The 16905-nt window shown below is 38.5% G+C and overlaps 1 protein-coding gene across 1 annotated transcript; it reads left to right on the forward strand.

Moving 5' to 3' along the window:
* The first annotated feature begins 631 nt into the window (after positions 1 to 631).
* On the forward strand, positions 632 to 16375 carry caprin1b (cell cycle associated protein 1b). The gene is made up of 18 exons (XM_084123858.1): positions 632 to 781; positions 1363 to 1542; positions 3974 to 4036; positions 4124 to 4210; positions 6690 to 6928; positions 7944 to 8026; positions 8980 to 9129; positions 9228 to 9280; positions 10794 to 10877; positions 12550 to 12717; positions 12789 to 12897; positions 13118 to 13179; positions 13301 to 13408; positions 13553 to 13678; positions 14051 to 14204; positions 14931 to 15134; positions 15223 to 15329; positions 15838 to 16375. Exons 2-18 carry the CDS (start codon positions 1363 to 1365, stop codon positions 15922 to 15924), a joined length of 2064 nt encoding a protein of 687 aa, XP_083979984.1. The 5' UTR covers positions 632 to 781; the 3' UTR covers positions 15925 to 16375.
* Positions 16376 to 16905: the final 530 nt, after the last annotated feature.

Genomic DNA, 16905 nt, shown 5'->3' on the forward strand with positions numbered 1-16905 from the left:
GTCTGGTTACCAATATTTTTCAAAATATCTTCTTTTGGGTTCTGCAGAGAAAGAAATTCATACAGGTTTGGAACAACTTCAGGGTGAGTGATAAAGACAGAATTTTCATTTTCTGAACTATCCCTTTAAATGTGCTCTTCTAATGATGTAACGTAGAGTTTGTTTTGGTTATTTTAAGAGATTAAACCCAGTAACCGAGTAAAGAGTTGCGGAAGCCAAGGGGTGATGATTTAGCATGATGTTAGAAATACTAGTTATTTATCAGCGAAATAAAATAAAACACAGCCCCACATTAAAATACAACTATTTCACATTTTTAACAATCTGTTTTATTATCCTTTTATTTATTTGTTTAATAAAGTCAGCCAGTTCGTTTTCACACGCGTTCAGTGACAAATCCATTTGAGGAGGTTAGCGCGTGCCTGCTTTTAAACTGAATAAATTATTAGTATTTTCTATCATTTCGCGACTCTTGCTTATACGTGCCATAAATCATCTTTATTTATTTTTTGTTCTATATTGATTACTCGCTGTAATCGTTATGTTAAGCTGCATATAAGCGTAAGTTGGATACAGGCAAAATCGCGGTCGCCTCTAACCGGGGCCCTTCCTCATTATAAACCTTTTCCTCGCCTTTCAGTCGCTCTCAGTTGTCGGTGAGGCCGGCGGGGCGGATCCCATAGTAAATTAGAAGAGAAAATAAAAGCAACATAATCAACGCTTCGGCTTATTTGACTCCATACTATTGTTTTATTCCCTTGTGGACATATTGCGCATAAAGGTGAGAACATAAATGGACTTAAATCATTGACGTGAACGACGTTATATTACAGTCTGTGATGATCCGTTGGCCAGTTTCTGTGTGAAATGCGGACAATGGGTTGCTATGACAATGTGTTGGCATTTAACAGTCTACTTCTGTTTACATTTAACGAGCTTGATTTATTATATAAAAAACAAATATATAAGGTATTTAGACGGGATTTTATTAATCCTACTGCCCTGTCACCAGCTGAAAAATCTCGTCTGTATATTTTCGTTATCTAATGGAATTATGATATGAGAATGAATTGAATATATGATTATCTAAATGTATATGATTTTGTTACGGTCTAACACCTAACGTTAAATGTATATGATTTTGTTACTGTCTAACACTTGGTATCACAATTTGGTCAGTCTGATCAAAAGAGCGATATGTGATATGATCGAAAATTAAACGACCGTCGATCACACATGTTATGTTTTGAATTATGATCCTCTCATTGCCATTCAAAACGGCTGTTTTCGGCATTTTAGTTTATTTTCCGCGTTGTTATTGGTTTGTTCAGAGTTTTAAACCTGTCCTTTATCCATGATTAGATGCCCTCGGCAACAAATGGCACCAGGACTGTGAAGTCTGCCAGCCCAGACTTGGGATCCGCTCCCGGAATAATGAACCAAATCACAGCCAGCAACCAGCTGACTGGAACCCAGTCCGAGGCCATGAAGCAGGTGCTGGTGGTTCTCGAAAAGAAAGTGCGCAATATGGAGAAGAAAAAGGTAATGTTACCAGTTTCCCTTACAAGTCTGTGACATGTCAACCCAAGCATAACGTTATACCCATAGGCTATATATAAATTATTGGATGCTTAACGTTAATAAAACGCATAGCACCGTTGGATACATCAATTGTGTGAACTATTACTAACGTTAACTTAAATGACAATAAATGGGTTTCGGTTTTCATATGTTGTATTTAAATGTCAATAATGCATTCTGAACCGTTTAAACCATAGAGAACCTTCTCTAACGCCCATTGAACGTTTATGAAACCATTGTGCTACTTGTATGTATTTAAAACAATTCGTGTGAACCAATATCTTAAATGTAAAGGTACGTTTATAAAATGTTGCCCCTTTCACTGTTCTTTGAATCGTCGAGCACAGATGCTAACCAGCTAACGTCGTTAGTGTTCGTAGTTTTAGCACATGCTAGCCACTCAAACGTTATTTCAGTTCTCTCGACAAACGTTATGTACATGATTACTTGTTTACATTGTCTATACAATCCGTGATACAACGCAAAGTTATTTCCTGCAGGTTTTGTCAGTTGTTCTGATCACTGCGTTTCGCACGCACATGGAGATCAAGCTAACATGGCGTCCTAAAACAGGTTCGGCGTGCTTAAAAAAAGGGCGCATGTGAAGTTGTTGATGTTTTGGATGGTCCCAGGCTTGTGTTGGCGTGGGTTTGTGAAGATTAGTGGGTCACAGACAGGAGTGTCCTCAGGGCATGCGGTAAGCGCCTTTGGATCCTGCGGGTTTCTGAGCTTCGCAGGAGAGACTTTTTTAACGGTGAGACAGTGCAGCATATTGCTTTACTTGTTAGCTTATTGCTATAGAAAGGGATGTTTAGTTAATGAGGGAAAATGTAATTTACTTACCCTCATGTTGTTTCAAACCTGTTCAGTGGAACACAAAAGTAGATGTTAAAGTCCCCATGAAATCAAAATGTAAGTTTTTTTTTTTTTTTTTTTTTTTTTACTTTTAATGTGAATATGCGTGCCTTACTGTTACTATAAGCTAATGTGCTCTAAAACCATGACAAAATTCACATTTAGAAGAAATAAGCATTCAAAACTTCCGCCAATATGAATAGCCTAAATGGTTTTGATGACATCACTCTGCACTTCAGCTTTTCTGATCAGATTTTCTGTCCAATCAAATGCTCTCTATAATCTAAAGCGTCCCGCCCCCTACATTATAAATGGATGCTGAAGCTGCGGCCGAAATCGGTCATTGGTTCGCACAATTACTATTTTCTACATGGTGAATGGTACATGGTGCACTATAAAGGGGATGGGGGGGATGATTTTTTTCATTGGGGTGAATGAAGTCTGGTTTCATGTTAGTGTCACGCAAACAGCCGCAGCGCCACACAGTCTGCTCCGGTCCAGAGACACGATAGCACAGAGCGGATCATATCCGTGAGTCTGCTCAGACCACAAAACGTACCAAACCCATTTGAATTCTGCACAGAATGCTAGTATTTAAAGCTATATGGAGGAGAACAGTTTGAGATTAGAAGGAAACCGCAGCTTTACTGAACTCAACAGCTCTGGCCGAGTTGTAATGTAAACAAAACGCTATTTGCTATTTAAAAAAGTTGAGGAGCTGCTTGAAATGTCCTGCACTGTCCTCCTGTTTCAGCGGAAATTACGTCAACACATTGAATAATGCTGCGCGTTTCAAGGCACTTCAGTGGGCCTTTATGGAAAACAATAATCATGACTGTCATCGTGCCTTAAAGTGAATTGTGACTGTCATTGCTTTTTAGTAATTTTATTAATTAACCTGCAGTTGTGGGCACCTTTCATTAAATTCCAAAAATTGTGATGTCGTGATTTGTCCGTTCTGATTCCGACATTGCGCATTTGTGGAAAGTGAACTTGACCTCTCCCATGGACCCGGGGAAATGGGATAATCTCCTCGTAACTCGACCACATGCTGCAGCTTTGTGGAGTAAAGTCCCCTGTCTTGATCCATGTTAAATGTAAAATTTCATAATTGCAGTTGCAAAAATGGTATGTGCACAACTGTTCAAAAGTTTGGGGTTCCTAATTTTTTATTTTTTATAAATTAATACTTTTATTCTGCAAGGATGCATTAAATTGATCAAAAATGGTAAAGATTATTTTTTTTAAATGTTAAAAAATATATATTTTTATTCATCAAACAAACAAACTCCTGCACACTCCTGGCTTAATCTAAGCCCTGTCTGTGAAACCAGGCCAAAATATCTTTCAGACCCTAAACTTTGAACGGTAGTGTATACAAACCTCTATTCTCCTTCTGAATGATCTGATCAGATGGTTTATCTCGGTCGTGTTCTTGTGATGACCAATTCAGCATGAGCAATGCACTGTCATTTTATTACAGAACTTGTTTATTATATTGTGTTATTATATTTTCTTTTCACTTGTCGTCTTGCAGAGCAAACTTGATGATTATCAGGCCAGGAACAGCAAAGGGGAACGTCTCAACCAGGACCAGCTGGTAAGTAAACAAGGCCAGTATGTTTTGTTTTCCCATCAGTTGTTTTTCAGATTTCCTAAAATCTGTTCTATTTCTTAATCAATTTAGGAAGCCCTGTCTAAGTACCAGGAGGTAATCCATAACCTTGAGTTTGCACGGGAGCTGCAGAAGAGCTTTTTGGCATTGGGTCAAGAAGTGAGTATATGAAAATTGAATTTGCTCTCTTCATATTCTGAGGTACCACAGTTTATTCACTGGAATGAGGGATGCACCGATACCGCTTTTTTCAGAATGAGTCAGTTACTGATACTTTGTTTTTTAGTACTTGCTGATACCAAGTGCTGATACCTGTATTTTCATTGCATTTTTAAAAATATTGCCCAGAGAAACCAAAAGAATATGAATTAAATTAGTTTGCTTAGCAAATAGAAATTTCCTTTAGTTATTTTCATGCCTAATTATGCCTGTTAAAATGTATACATAGTTCCCACATGACGTCACAACATACGGGCATTTGCCGACCCGGCGCCATTTCTGAGGGCAGAACACAACATTCTTACAATGCAGAACATGAGAAGAAGAAGCTGAAACGGAAATTTTGTGATTAAAAAGTGAAAATGGTCATCTCCTGCTGGGTCAATGGATGTTCCAATCGTGCCGGAGGTTCAGTTAAATTTAGTTTTTTAGCATTTGCCGACCCGGCGCCATTTCTGTGGGCAGAACAATAGTAGAAGAAGCTGAAGCGAGTTAATTTCGTGATAAAAAGTGAAAATGGTGATCTCCTGCTGGGTCAATGGATGTTTAAATCGTGTCGGAGGTTCAGTTAAATTTGGATTTTACAGTATACCCGTCATTAGACTTCATGAATGTGAGAAGACTAACGTTAAGCTTTTGTCAGAACGACGGAGGTTATGGCTGGCGAGGATAAACAGGAAAGAAACTCCCTCAAAACACGCAAGAATTTGTTGTTTTTTATTGCGAGTGTACACAAATATAAGTTAACACTTTGCAGTTTGAATTATGTCCTGTATGAACAAAATGACGAGATATTAAAAACATACAAAAACAACATTGTTTCCACTGTTCGATCGCGCCCGCGACTCTCTCACTCTCACACACACACACTCACACATTCCAGCACGGTAATCTCAGATTATGTCCCTAAAGAACCCGCGTATAAAGTAGTTCCGCATTACATTAATTAATTTGCACGCGAGTTTTATTTATTTTCATACCGTGTATATTACCGTGTATATTCATATTCATGCACATATTTCCAGGCTCGGAATTGCTCACATGTATTAAAACTCCTAGCCAATACCAGATAATGATACACATGATAATACTGTATCTGCTGCATAATCAGTGCTCAGTGCTTCCTTTGTGAGCGCATACGGATCCACACCATTTATGACTGAAATTTTCGCATTGTACCTCTCTCTGTCTTGTGTTAATAGAGTCTCTTTATAATCTCTGTCACTTTGTCTCTTCATGATTTTCGTAACATTATAAATGGAAAGAAATATTCGAAATTTGCTTGTAAAACTCATAGACAGTATGGTAAAACATTGTAAACACAGCAGCTTTTGCCCTCAAAGATGGCGTCTCCGGGGAGGTCACGTGACATTAATTGGCCTGTGGGAACTATGTATTGTAGGAGATGCTGTCAATATTATTGCACAATTATATTTTATCTTTAATTTAATAGCACAGTGAATATTTAGAGCTGCTCCAGCAGGGCTCAACAATAAGGATTTTTTTTTTCTTCGGATGTTTGCACACAGAAAACATATTGAAATATTGACGTGATTACTGTACTGCCTTCCTGTAATAATGTAAGGAGCCACTCATTATACGTAAATCATCTAACAGATCATGTTACATACATATACGATTTAGTTCTCTCTCTCTCTCTCTCTCTCTCTCTCTCTCTCTCTCTCTCTCTCTCTCTCTCTCTCTCTCTCTCTCTCTCTCTCTCTCTCTCTCTCTCTCTCTCTCTCTCTCTCTCTCTCTCTCTCTCTCTCTCTCTCTCTCTCTCTCTCTCTCTCTCTCTCTCTGTTAGCATTAGTAATATGCTCTTCGTTTTACTTTCTTTGTTATCGCCATATGCGACCAAACTACAAACTTTCCAGCAATGTCTGTGAAAAACTCACAAAAAAAACTTTCGCTTATCAGCTCGTGCACCGCAGCTATAGCATGAATATTTAATATTCTGTTAATTAGATACATTTACTTCATAGACATCCTTCTCTGATATCCATTGTGCTCTGCTGTCAGTGTTTCTTTGTCTGGACACAAGCACTGTACTGTACACGCTACGTTGTATCGGTTGTTGATATCGGAGCATTTTAATGAGAACGAGTACATATCAGGCCCAATACTGCTATTGGTATCAGTCTATCCTCGACTGGAATGTTTATATCAGGGGTATCCAAACTTAGTCCTGGAGGGCCACTGTCCTGCAAAGTTTAGCTCTGACTTGCCTCAACACACCTGACTGGAAGCTTCTAGTAAGACCTTGATTAGCTGGATCAGGTGTTTAATTTAGGGTCGGAACTAAACTCTGCAGGATGATGGCCCTCCAGAAGCAGGATTGAACACCCCTGGTTTATATGAATCGGTGAGAGACGATGTCTGTCCGATGATGTCTCTCACGCTCCATTGCTTTGGATAGATCCAGAAGACTGTTAAGAAAGCGGCACGTCGCGAGCAGCTCCAGCGTGAAGATGTGGAACAGAAAAGGCTGAAACGGGTTCTGGAGCTGCAGTTCCTCCTCGATCGACTCGGGGATGAAAGTGTGCGACAAGAGCTTCTGCAAGGAGCCGGAGGACCTTCACTGCTAACTGAGAGTGACCTTACTTCCCTGGATGAGTTTTACAAGCTTGTGGGGCCCGAGCGTGACCAAAACATCAGGTGACTGTCATAGACTGTCAATTTAATACTGAATCCACAAATGAAAACTATGCTGCAAACAAAGTCTTGGTGTTTCCTTGAATTGAGAGTTTTAGATGCATCGTGAAACACATTTTAGACATTGCATGGGGCATTGCATGTTTTAAAGTTTGCCAGTGTCTTTGTAATGGTAATTGTAATGTGTGTCCAGCAAGATTTTAAAGTTTCTCTCAACTCTAGGCAACCTGGACCAACCTACCAGAATATTTTAGATGTCTCACTAATTAAAACACCTTATTGTACTCCTCAGCTGCTGTAATGTTTAATAGGAAGAAATATTAAAACATTCTTGTGGGGTTGGGTCCCGAGGACTGGATTTGAGAAACACTGGCTTAAAGGGACAGATTGTCATCAATTGCTCATCCTCATGTCGTTGCAAACCCAAAAGACTTTCGTTTGTCTATGAAACATGAAAGATTTCTATCCCTATGTTGAAAGTCCAGATTTCACCTTTGAAGTTTGAAATAGTTCATAAAGCCATTTATAAAAGAAATCCATATGAATCGAGCAGTATAATCCTAGTCTTATGAAGAGATGTGATTGCTTTATGTGAACTGATTTTGTTTAGGTGTTTATTAACGTATAGATATAGATCAGCGCACATACATGGAGTGTCAGACTCAATGTGGTTTGTTCTCACACATCATGCAAGAACTGATGAAGTTTGTTTCTGTGTCAAGCTAACTTGATTCATATGGATTACTTGACTTGAACTTTGAAAGTCCCCACACCACCAGTTTTAACACTTCAATGGAGGGACAGAATTCTGTCGGGTTTTATTAAAAATGTGTTTGGAAAAACATGAGGGTGAGTAAATGATGATGGAATGATACTTTTTGGGTGAATAATTGCTTTATTGGTTTGTTCACCCAAAAGTGAACATTGTCATTATTCTCACAAAATATTGGCTTTTTTCATTGGAGTTTCTCATCTCTTGGATAAAGTATATTCATAACGGAATGCTTTTCTCACACAGGTTGTCTGACCAGTATCAAGAAGCATCACAGCACTTATGGGAACTTTTGGAGGGGAAAGACAAGCCTGTAGCTGGCACAACATGTATGTCTGAGACCAGTTTTATTTGTTCCTAGCTATTTTACCTGAACAAAATCTAAAGTCTGTTATACTGCTTGATGTGGCATGCAAACTGGTATTAAGCATATTAAAAATTTTGTACAACTTTTTGCACTGGTTTGGGGCAACAATAGTTTTACCATTTATTCTTCTGGTTATTTACCTATTGTGGCTAATGAATCTGAAGTCTTGCACATTTGCAGAAAATAGCTTAATGCTTGTGTCATGTTAATGGCTAGTTAAAAAGCACATCACAATATTTCTATACTCACAGGGATGCTTAATTTTAGCCAGTGTAAATGTATCATAAATATTCTTTCACCTACAGAAGCCCTGTCTAGAAAGCTTCCCGCTTCTAGCACTTTCCGTCTGTGGTATTCAGTGGCAGATCATGTGGCTCATGGCATATAAATGCATCCATTTGCTGTGCACCAGCTGTGCTGCTACTATGCAGCATGATGGTCCTCTACATTAATTTAGGCGATTTAGTAACTGCTTTCAAATGTAGTCCCTTTTTCAGGTATAAGAAAATGAATATCTTTATTCAGCAAGGATGCATTAAATTGATCAAATGACTGTAATGCTTTTTATTCATCAAAGAATCCTAAAAAAAGTTGTATTACTGTTTCCACAGAAATTAAGCTGCATGATAAAAGATTCTTGAGCAGCAAATCAGAATATTAGAATGGTTTCTGAAGGATCATGTGACAATGAAGACTGGCGTAAAATTAGGCTGCTGTAAATTTTAGCTCGGAATTAATTACTTTTTTAAATTAGAAAAGTTATTTTAAATATAATATTTCACTATTACTGTTTTTACTGTATTTTTAATCAAGTGCGTGGAGTCTTGGTGAGCATTGGACTTTGAAAACATTTAAATCTTACTTACCCTAAACTTTGAACGGTAGAGTAAATGCTTTTTTTTTGTCTTCTCTCAGATAAAGCACTGAATGAGACGTTGGAGCGGGTTTTGCAGAGCGGCTACTTTGACAGAGCGCAGTCTCATCAGAACGGAGTTTGCGCGGAGGAAGAGGAGCAGACTGCTGCGGTGGAAGCGTCTGAAGCGGAGGAGCACCCTCCCGATGCGGGTAAATCTCATTTCATGTTGCTCAGTCGAGTGACTCATTCTGAAACTGCTGCAATCTAGAGTGATCTCTGAGAGATTGACCTTTATGTCTCCTAACAGAGGGTGAAATAACGGAAGAGTATGCAGAACCCATTCCAATCGAGGCGACAGAGGTGAGAACTTGCTTAAATGCAGGCCTTGTGAAATGCAAGCTTTGAGGGGTCACATTTGAGAAATAATTTTACTGGATCTTCTGACATAGATGCTTATTGTATTATGAAAATGTTAATGTAATTGAACTCAGATGTTCCTCCTCAGTCCAAAAAGCACATTTATTGAAACTGAAGCCCTTTTCACGTCAACACAAATGTTCAGAAATGCACTTTTCAGACTGATGCAAAAAAACAGGCTGAATGAAAATGCAAATTTTCTCTGACAGTAGGTTGTGCTGATAGAAATACCACAATTACACCATACACACAACTGCACTGCCCAACTTTCCTTTTTTGACCTCTGCTTGTCACATAGAAGAAAAGAAGTCCAAGACCCAAAAACTGCTGTTCAGATTTTAGTATTTATTATATTGCTTATACGACACCAAATACAAAAGTACAGAGAGAGTCTGTTTTGGATTCTTCCTCTGATATTCACTGTGACTTAGCATGAGTCTCATGACTTCTGAGTGCTACCAAGCCATAATGTTATGTAACGTCATCAGCGTCTCTGGGCATGTGTCCAAAAGCTCAAATCTTATTGGTTGGCCGTTTTCTTTGCAGTTAAGCGAAAAAGAGTTTAGAGGGCCTCTACTTAAAACGAGTGACACTGTAACACTCGTTCATTCAAATAAAAATGTTTATTGCACTATTTTTACTCCGAACATTCGTCTTGGTGTAAACGGTCCTCGAGCGTGACACTTGGGAAGGTAATGTGCATTGCCACAAAGCTGCTAAGATGAAGTCATATTTTGCACTAGTGTGATTATAGTAAACTAAAACATTAAAACATTTTCATTACTTGATGTTAGATGTCAGATGTTATAATATTTAATACATTCTGTTTCAGATAGTTGGCAAGGCAACATTTCTCATTTTTATTTAGTTAACTTTATATTGGAAAAACTGAAAAAGAAATGAATAACTTTAAATGTGAATCAAACTAATAAAAAAGAAAAAAATTCAACAAATTCTTAGAATAAAAATGGAAAATATATTTTAAATGTAATATTAAACTAATATCTAAAATATAATGAAATAACACTGTTTTGCAAATTCATGAATGCTTTTTTATGAAGTTATTTCAGTTAAGGACATTTTTAATGAGATTGTACCTGATTTTGGATTTTTTTTTATCATATGTTAACTTAAAAATATATTGTATAATATGACTTGCTGGCTCATCTTTGTTCTGTTTTTATTGTGTTTATATGATATTTGTGTTTTTGTAATTTAATTTTGGCCATGAAGATAGCTCTGATTGCTGGCATGGCATTAAATAAAAAAAGATGATGATGATGATGCCAATTCATCTACATGCTCTCATGGAGTCTGCTAGAATAAACCAGAGTTTAGACAAACGGGTTTTGAAAAACTAAATTACAGTCTTTCTCTGAGGGGTACAGTTAAAACGTTTGTTCAATTTCTTCCTGATTACCAATCATTTTCTTGACCCTTTGTTTTCTCTCTCTAGTTTGTAAATAGGCAGTTTGTTTCGGAGAGCACATACAGTACTGGCGACAAGGAGCAAAGGGAGGAATGGAGTGCGGAAACCGAGGTAAGCTGCTCTAGAAATGACATTGACTTGTCCCTTGTTTATTAGGTATGGATTCTTGTATTATTGGTTCTTAACTAGGGATGTCCCGATCAGGTTTTTTTGCCCTCGAGTCCGAGTCCGAGTCATTTGATTTTAAGTATCTGCCGATACCGAGTCCCGATCCGATACTTCTATAATGCAAAAAAAAAAAAAAAAGAATAAAGAAGAGCGAAAAAAACAGATCCAGGATGTTCCTTATTTTTTATTTAATTCACCTTATTTTAACATTCAACAACTCAAACAGAGCACTTCTGTGAGGTAGCTTGAACAATCAAGTAATAAATAAATTCTTCACTTTTGGACTTTAGTGCAACAGTAAATATTAAAAAAAGTCTAATATATAAACAAATAGCACCTCAACTTAAAATATCCGGTAGGCATGTAAACAAATAAAAAATAAAAGTGCCACAGTGTTTGCAAAGCCAGTAATGTGCTTTTAGGAACTGCACTCCTAACTCTTACGCCGGTTTCACACTGCACTGTTAGCAGAGCGTGCAGCGCGTATTTTTTTCGCCGCCCATGTTAACAGATTAAACCAGGCTTTAGAGCATTCACACCGCACGCAGAGGTGGCGCGGCAGTGCGTAGCAGAGCAGAGCAGAAGTGCCGCGATCGTTTCGGCGCCGAGTCTATTTTTGCTGCGCCGCTTTTGCTGAATTAAAGTGACAATACATTGATCATGGCCAAAATACACCGCAGTTTTATCCAAAAAGTGCATTGATGATATCTATTGTGTTTTAAACAGTCAATCAAATGACCAACAGCAATTTAAAAAGAAAACAAATGTCCAAAAACAAACTTGTTGCCATAACAATAAAAACAAAGATGAACCAAAAGTTATATAAATGAAATTATTAATAAAATAAGCTTCTTGACAAGTCTTTTCTCTTAAATGTATTTGAAAACGAAAAAAAGCAATGCCAACTTATCCATTATAGACTCTGTCTGTACACAACCCACGGTTCAGCCGCGCGTGACAAACGCTGCCAGTATGAAAGCAAAACGCGCGTGTCCTGCTCCTGCTCACCATACGCACTGCTCCTGCGCTGCTTATGCTCTAATAACGCGTGCAGTGTGAAACCGGCGTAACTCTGTGTCACCGCATAATAGAGGTGTTAAAAAATAATGAGAATATAAATACATATATATCCGAGTCCTGATCGGGAGGTAACGTCCGATTCCGATCGAGTCTGAAAACACGCGATCGGGCCCGATTTCCGATCACGTGATCGGATCGGGACATCCCTATTCTTAACCTTCTTGAGTCCAAAGCTCCACACTGTCCACAACAATATTTAAAGCCTCCCCTATACATGTTTTTATGTACTTTTTTTTTTTTTTTCATAGGTTACTAACTAAAATAATAATTAAAATTAAAATAACTTGTTGGTATAATTCCAGAAAATTGGGAAGTTTAAGAAACGTGTATATATAACATTGGTGACACAAACATCTGCAGTATATTAGGCTGCTGTCACTTTAAGATGAATGCATGGGCCCAATATAATCATGATATGCATCTGTTTTCTTGTTTGTGACTATCGCGGATGCGCACATTGATGCTAAAACGATACAGCGTGCAGCCCTACACTGGATTAGTGCGTAATTGTGGTCATTTTTTGGGTCTGTCACAGGTGAATAACTCCATGCCGCAGCCAGTTCAAACCACCCCTTCCCCTGTCGTCCCAGAACCCCACCCACTGACCACAGTAACTCCAACTCCCCCTTCAGACCCTGTGATTAGACAGCAGGTGGTTCAGGATCTCATGGCGCAGATGCAGGGTCCATACAACTTCATGCAGGTTGGTTCTTTTGCAGGTTGGTTCTTTTGCCATATGTTCGTATGCATACTAAACAGCCCTTTGTTTCCCAGGACTCCATGCTTGATTTTGACGGACAGTCTCTTGACCCGGCTATTGTATTGGCCCAACCTATGAAACCAGGCTCAAGTATGGAGATGCCTCCGATGGGGTGTCAGCCAGGTACGTTAATACTTGCACCACATGGTTGTACAGTTTGCATTAATGTCCAGATATACATAAAGCAAAATCAAACTGAACTGTTGTCGTCTTTTTGAACAAAATCTGAAAAGGTATAGAACATCTTTTCCCCCCAAGCAAACTTTGCCAGGAGTATATCAGGGCCTTTGTGGGTTAAGTGTTTCTAATCACCCTAACACACTGGGCTTTTGGTTTCTTACAGCTCTCCCAGAGTCTCGTCTCGCACAGCCTCCAGCTGTTGGCATTCAGCCTGAACCCACACAAGTGAGTACAGCCAAGTTTTTCTGGATGAAAAGGAGTTTGCTGAACTCTCTGGAAATCCAAGATGAGATCAATGACTTTATATTTGTGTAAAGACAAGCTTGACAGTTTACTTTCTCTGCAGATCTCCATGGTTTCTCCACCAGAAACCTTTTCCACACCTCCCCCAATGTATCAGTCCTCTCACACAGCGGATCCACGACCACAGACCGACTCCATGGATCCCAGTCAGGCAAGTTGTCAAACCTCCAATCGCTTCTTGAATTGAAGTGGCACTATGTGGCTACAATATGAGCTTTCTAATGTACCTACGGTTCACTGCACAAAGTGTGCATTAAGTTATTTTTGGCATCTAAACATGACTTGTCCTCTGTAGGCCTCCATGCCCCTGACAGAGCAGCTCCCTCCTGCCTCCCAGACCCAGGTGATCCAGCCTGGATCCAAACCCTTACACAGCAGCGGCATCAATGTCAACGCAGCCCCGTTCCAGTCCATGCAAACGGTAACATGCCTGAATGAAAGTGACTAGATGTAAAAAGCACTGTAAACTGGTCATATCAGTAAGACTTAAACTCTGTGGGTTGGATACTCTTTGACCTGGTTTCATAGACGGGGCTTAGGTTAAGCCAGGACTAGGCCTTAGTTCAAATACAACATTTAAGTAGCTTTTATAAACATGCCTTAGAAAAAAAAAATTCCTTTACTGGTGTGCAGCTTGAGACAAAACAATGGCAGTGACATATTTTAAGATTACAAGTTGCTTCCAGTTAAAACAGCGCAAACATGCATTTAGGCTTATTCACACTTGTCTGTGAAACCGGGTAATAATCTTATATTACATGTTCACTAATACTCAATTGGTTCTTCCTGACAGGTGTTCAACCTTAATGCGCCTGTCCCACCAGTTAATGATACGGACTCGATGAAGCTGGCCAGCCAATACCAGAATAGCTACAACCAGGGCTTTAACGGCCAGACGCAGCACCCTGTGGAGCAGACCGACATGCCGCCAGAGCCGATCCAGTCTGGTGAGGAAAATCTTCAGAATCCCTCAGATCAGTATAATCCTGTACATCGGCACTGCTCAACATGTGGCCCATGAAAGCAAGCGGCCCTGGAGCCCGTAATATGAACTTTTACTATTTCCCGAGGCCTGCATAATGTCATTGTGGCAACACTAAATGTAATAGTAGAGGTAATGAACAAAAAAAAAAAACTATATATATATATATCTCTCTATCTATCATGTTTGATTCAGCTCTTTTATCCCTGTAAATAAATGAATAAAAGTAATTATTTTTATTAATACCCACCCCACCCCCATATTCATGATGTTGTTAAAACAACAATCGAACTTTTTTTTTTCCAGCTTATACTGTATGTATGTGCGCACTTTTGAAAACTGTACTACTTTATTTATTTATTTTATGTCTCTGTCTCCCACCAATGTACACACATAAACATGTTTAAGCTGTTTTATTTGTCTATAATACTAGTAATGATAATAGCAGTTGTTATTATTTATTATTATATTTAATAACCCACCAATATACATGTACCCTCATAAACGGTTTAATTTAGCTGTTTTGTTGTTTTAACAAAATACTTACTAATTGTTTACCTTAATATTCATGCACACACGTTAATGTTTGATTAAGCTTTTTATCCATGTCTATTATGATATAATTGTATGTTATACATGTAAACGCTTACATAAACATGTATGATTCATCTGTTTTATCGTGTCTGAACAGTGGTCGGTGCCTTCCATTCTCAAGACCAGTCACTTCCAACCCCCTCTGGCCACCAGCCCATGTCCCAGCAGCCCGGCGTCCAGGGCAACGGCTTCAGCCGCCAGTCTCAGTCCTTCTACAACAGCAGAGGGATGTCTCGCGGCGGTCCTCGTAACACGCGTGGCATGATCAACGGCTACAGAGGACCAGCCAATGGTTTCAGAGGTACAGAACATCGTTGTGACTGCAGTTTCATTGGAAGATCATTAAAATCATAATGGATGAGTAATTAGAGGTTTCCTATTAATTTCAGGGGGATATGATGGTTATCGCCCACCCTTCTCAAATGCTGCAAACGCTGGATATGGACAAACCCAGTTCAGTTCGCCGCGCGACTATTCCAACGGCAGCTATCAGCGGGTAAGATGATGTATATTTGATGTTTTTGTACAGTGAGAAGAGTGAGCTTTATTCTCAGCTCATCCCTAGAATTAACCCTTTTCGCAGACTGTCACACGTTTCTACAGTTGTTAACATTATAAAAATAGTAAATGTGTTTTTTAAAAATATTTAAATAATTACATATATTTATAACGATATACTGTTTTCTTATCTTTGCATAGTTACAGAGAACTGGTTAACATTGACCAACGGAATCATTTTCTGAAATCAGTTTTTTTTTATTTTTATTTTTTTTATCTTTTTGATGGTCGTAGAAACACAATTGTGGATGTATTTATTTTTTGCTATTGGGGCAAACGCCCAAATTATATTTGTTGTAGTTTCCCTTCACCATTATAAGTTTACCCAGTTATGATGACTTTCACTTCTGAGATCCCTAGAAATGTGAAAAGGGTCCATACTGTTGATGTATGAGATTTCTTGTCAAAGTCTTGTGTTGTTAATCCTTATGTCCGTTTCTCCACAGGATGGTTACCAACAGAACTATAAACGTGGCGCTGGCCAAGGGACTCGAGGGGTCGCTCGAGGAAACACTCAAGCCATGCGGTCTTAAGTCTTGTAAACTGACCTTATATTTGGACCACAGTGAACATTGATACAGAAGTGCATATGTCCTGCCCCTTGTCCCCCCCCCTCTCTGTCTCCTCCTTGGAATTGATCTTACAATGCCAACTCTGACATGTTAAAATGGAGAAAATTATTCAATATTTCAGAACGGAAGCTGAAAAGCTGCTGTCAAGATTTTAAAGCTACCCCATGTTTCTAACAGATACCTGTGAACTTGAAAGACTTAATTTATTTTCTTTTTTTAATGAAATAAAACTCAAATCCCTGCCACAGCTGGTCCAAGATTGGGAGTTCTCTTTCTGTCCCACTGTTTTGTTCACACTAATTCATTTTGGTTCTAAAAATTGTTCTTTTGGTACTTTTTTTAAAGATGCTCCCACACTCTCAGTTTGTAAAGTGATATTGCTTCAAGAGTTTCAATAAAGATGTTGCATTTACCTGGTCTATATTTGGCTGTTTTTTTTTTCTTTTTCGAAATCACAAATAGTCCAGTTACACATTTGGCTAATGTCAGTATATTAGGCATTCTAATGAATTGTTTCATACTAATGCAGTTATTGGACAGCTGTCCAACCTGAGAGACCTTAGAAGAACTACCATTTGGTTACATCCTTCAAAAGACACAAACCTGAACAATTAACTTTTGAAGCACATGCTGTATTGGAGATGCATTTACATACAAGAAATAGTTTTTTCCCCCCAGGAAATGTATCATACACCACCATTTTGAATGTGTCTCTTATTTTCCTTTTAACATTGAACTCCAATAACAAAATGTAAATTTTTCATTTTGTAGATGATTAATGGTCATAAACTCTGCAGAGAGGAAAATCCTGACTGTTTTCAAGAAGTTTAGGACATCTTATGTAGAACTTCTTGTTTATGACGCATACATTCAGTACATTAAAAAAACATGAATGCAACAAAATGTGTACACGCTATGTGGACAACATGGCACAAATCTATA

This window comes from Abramis brama (assembly GCF_963993115.1).
Source record: "Abramis brama genome assembly, chromosome: 9".
In the NCBI taxonomy this organism is placed as follows: Eukaryota; Metazoa; Chordata; class Actinopteri; order Cypriniformes; family Leuciscidae; genus Abramis; species Abramis brama.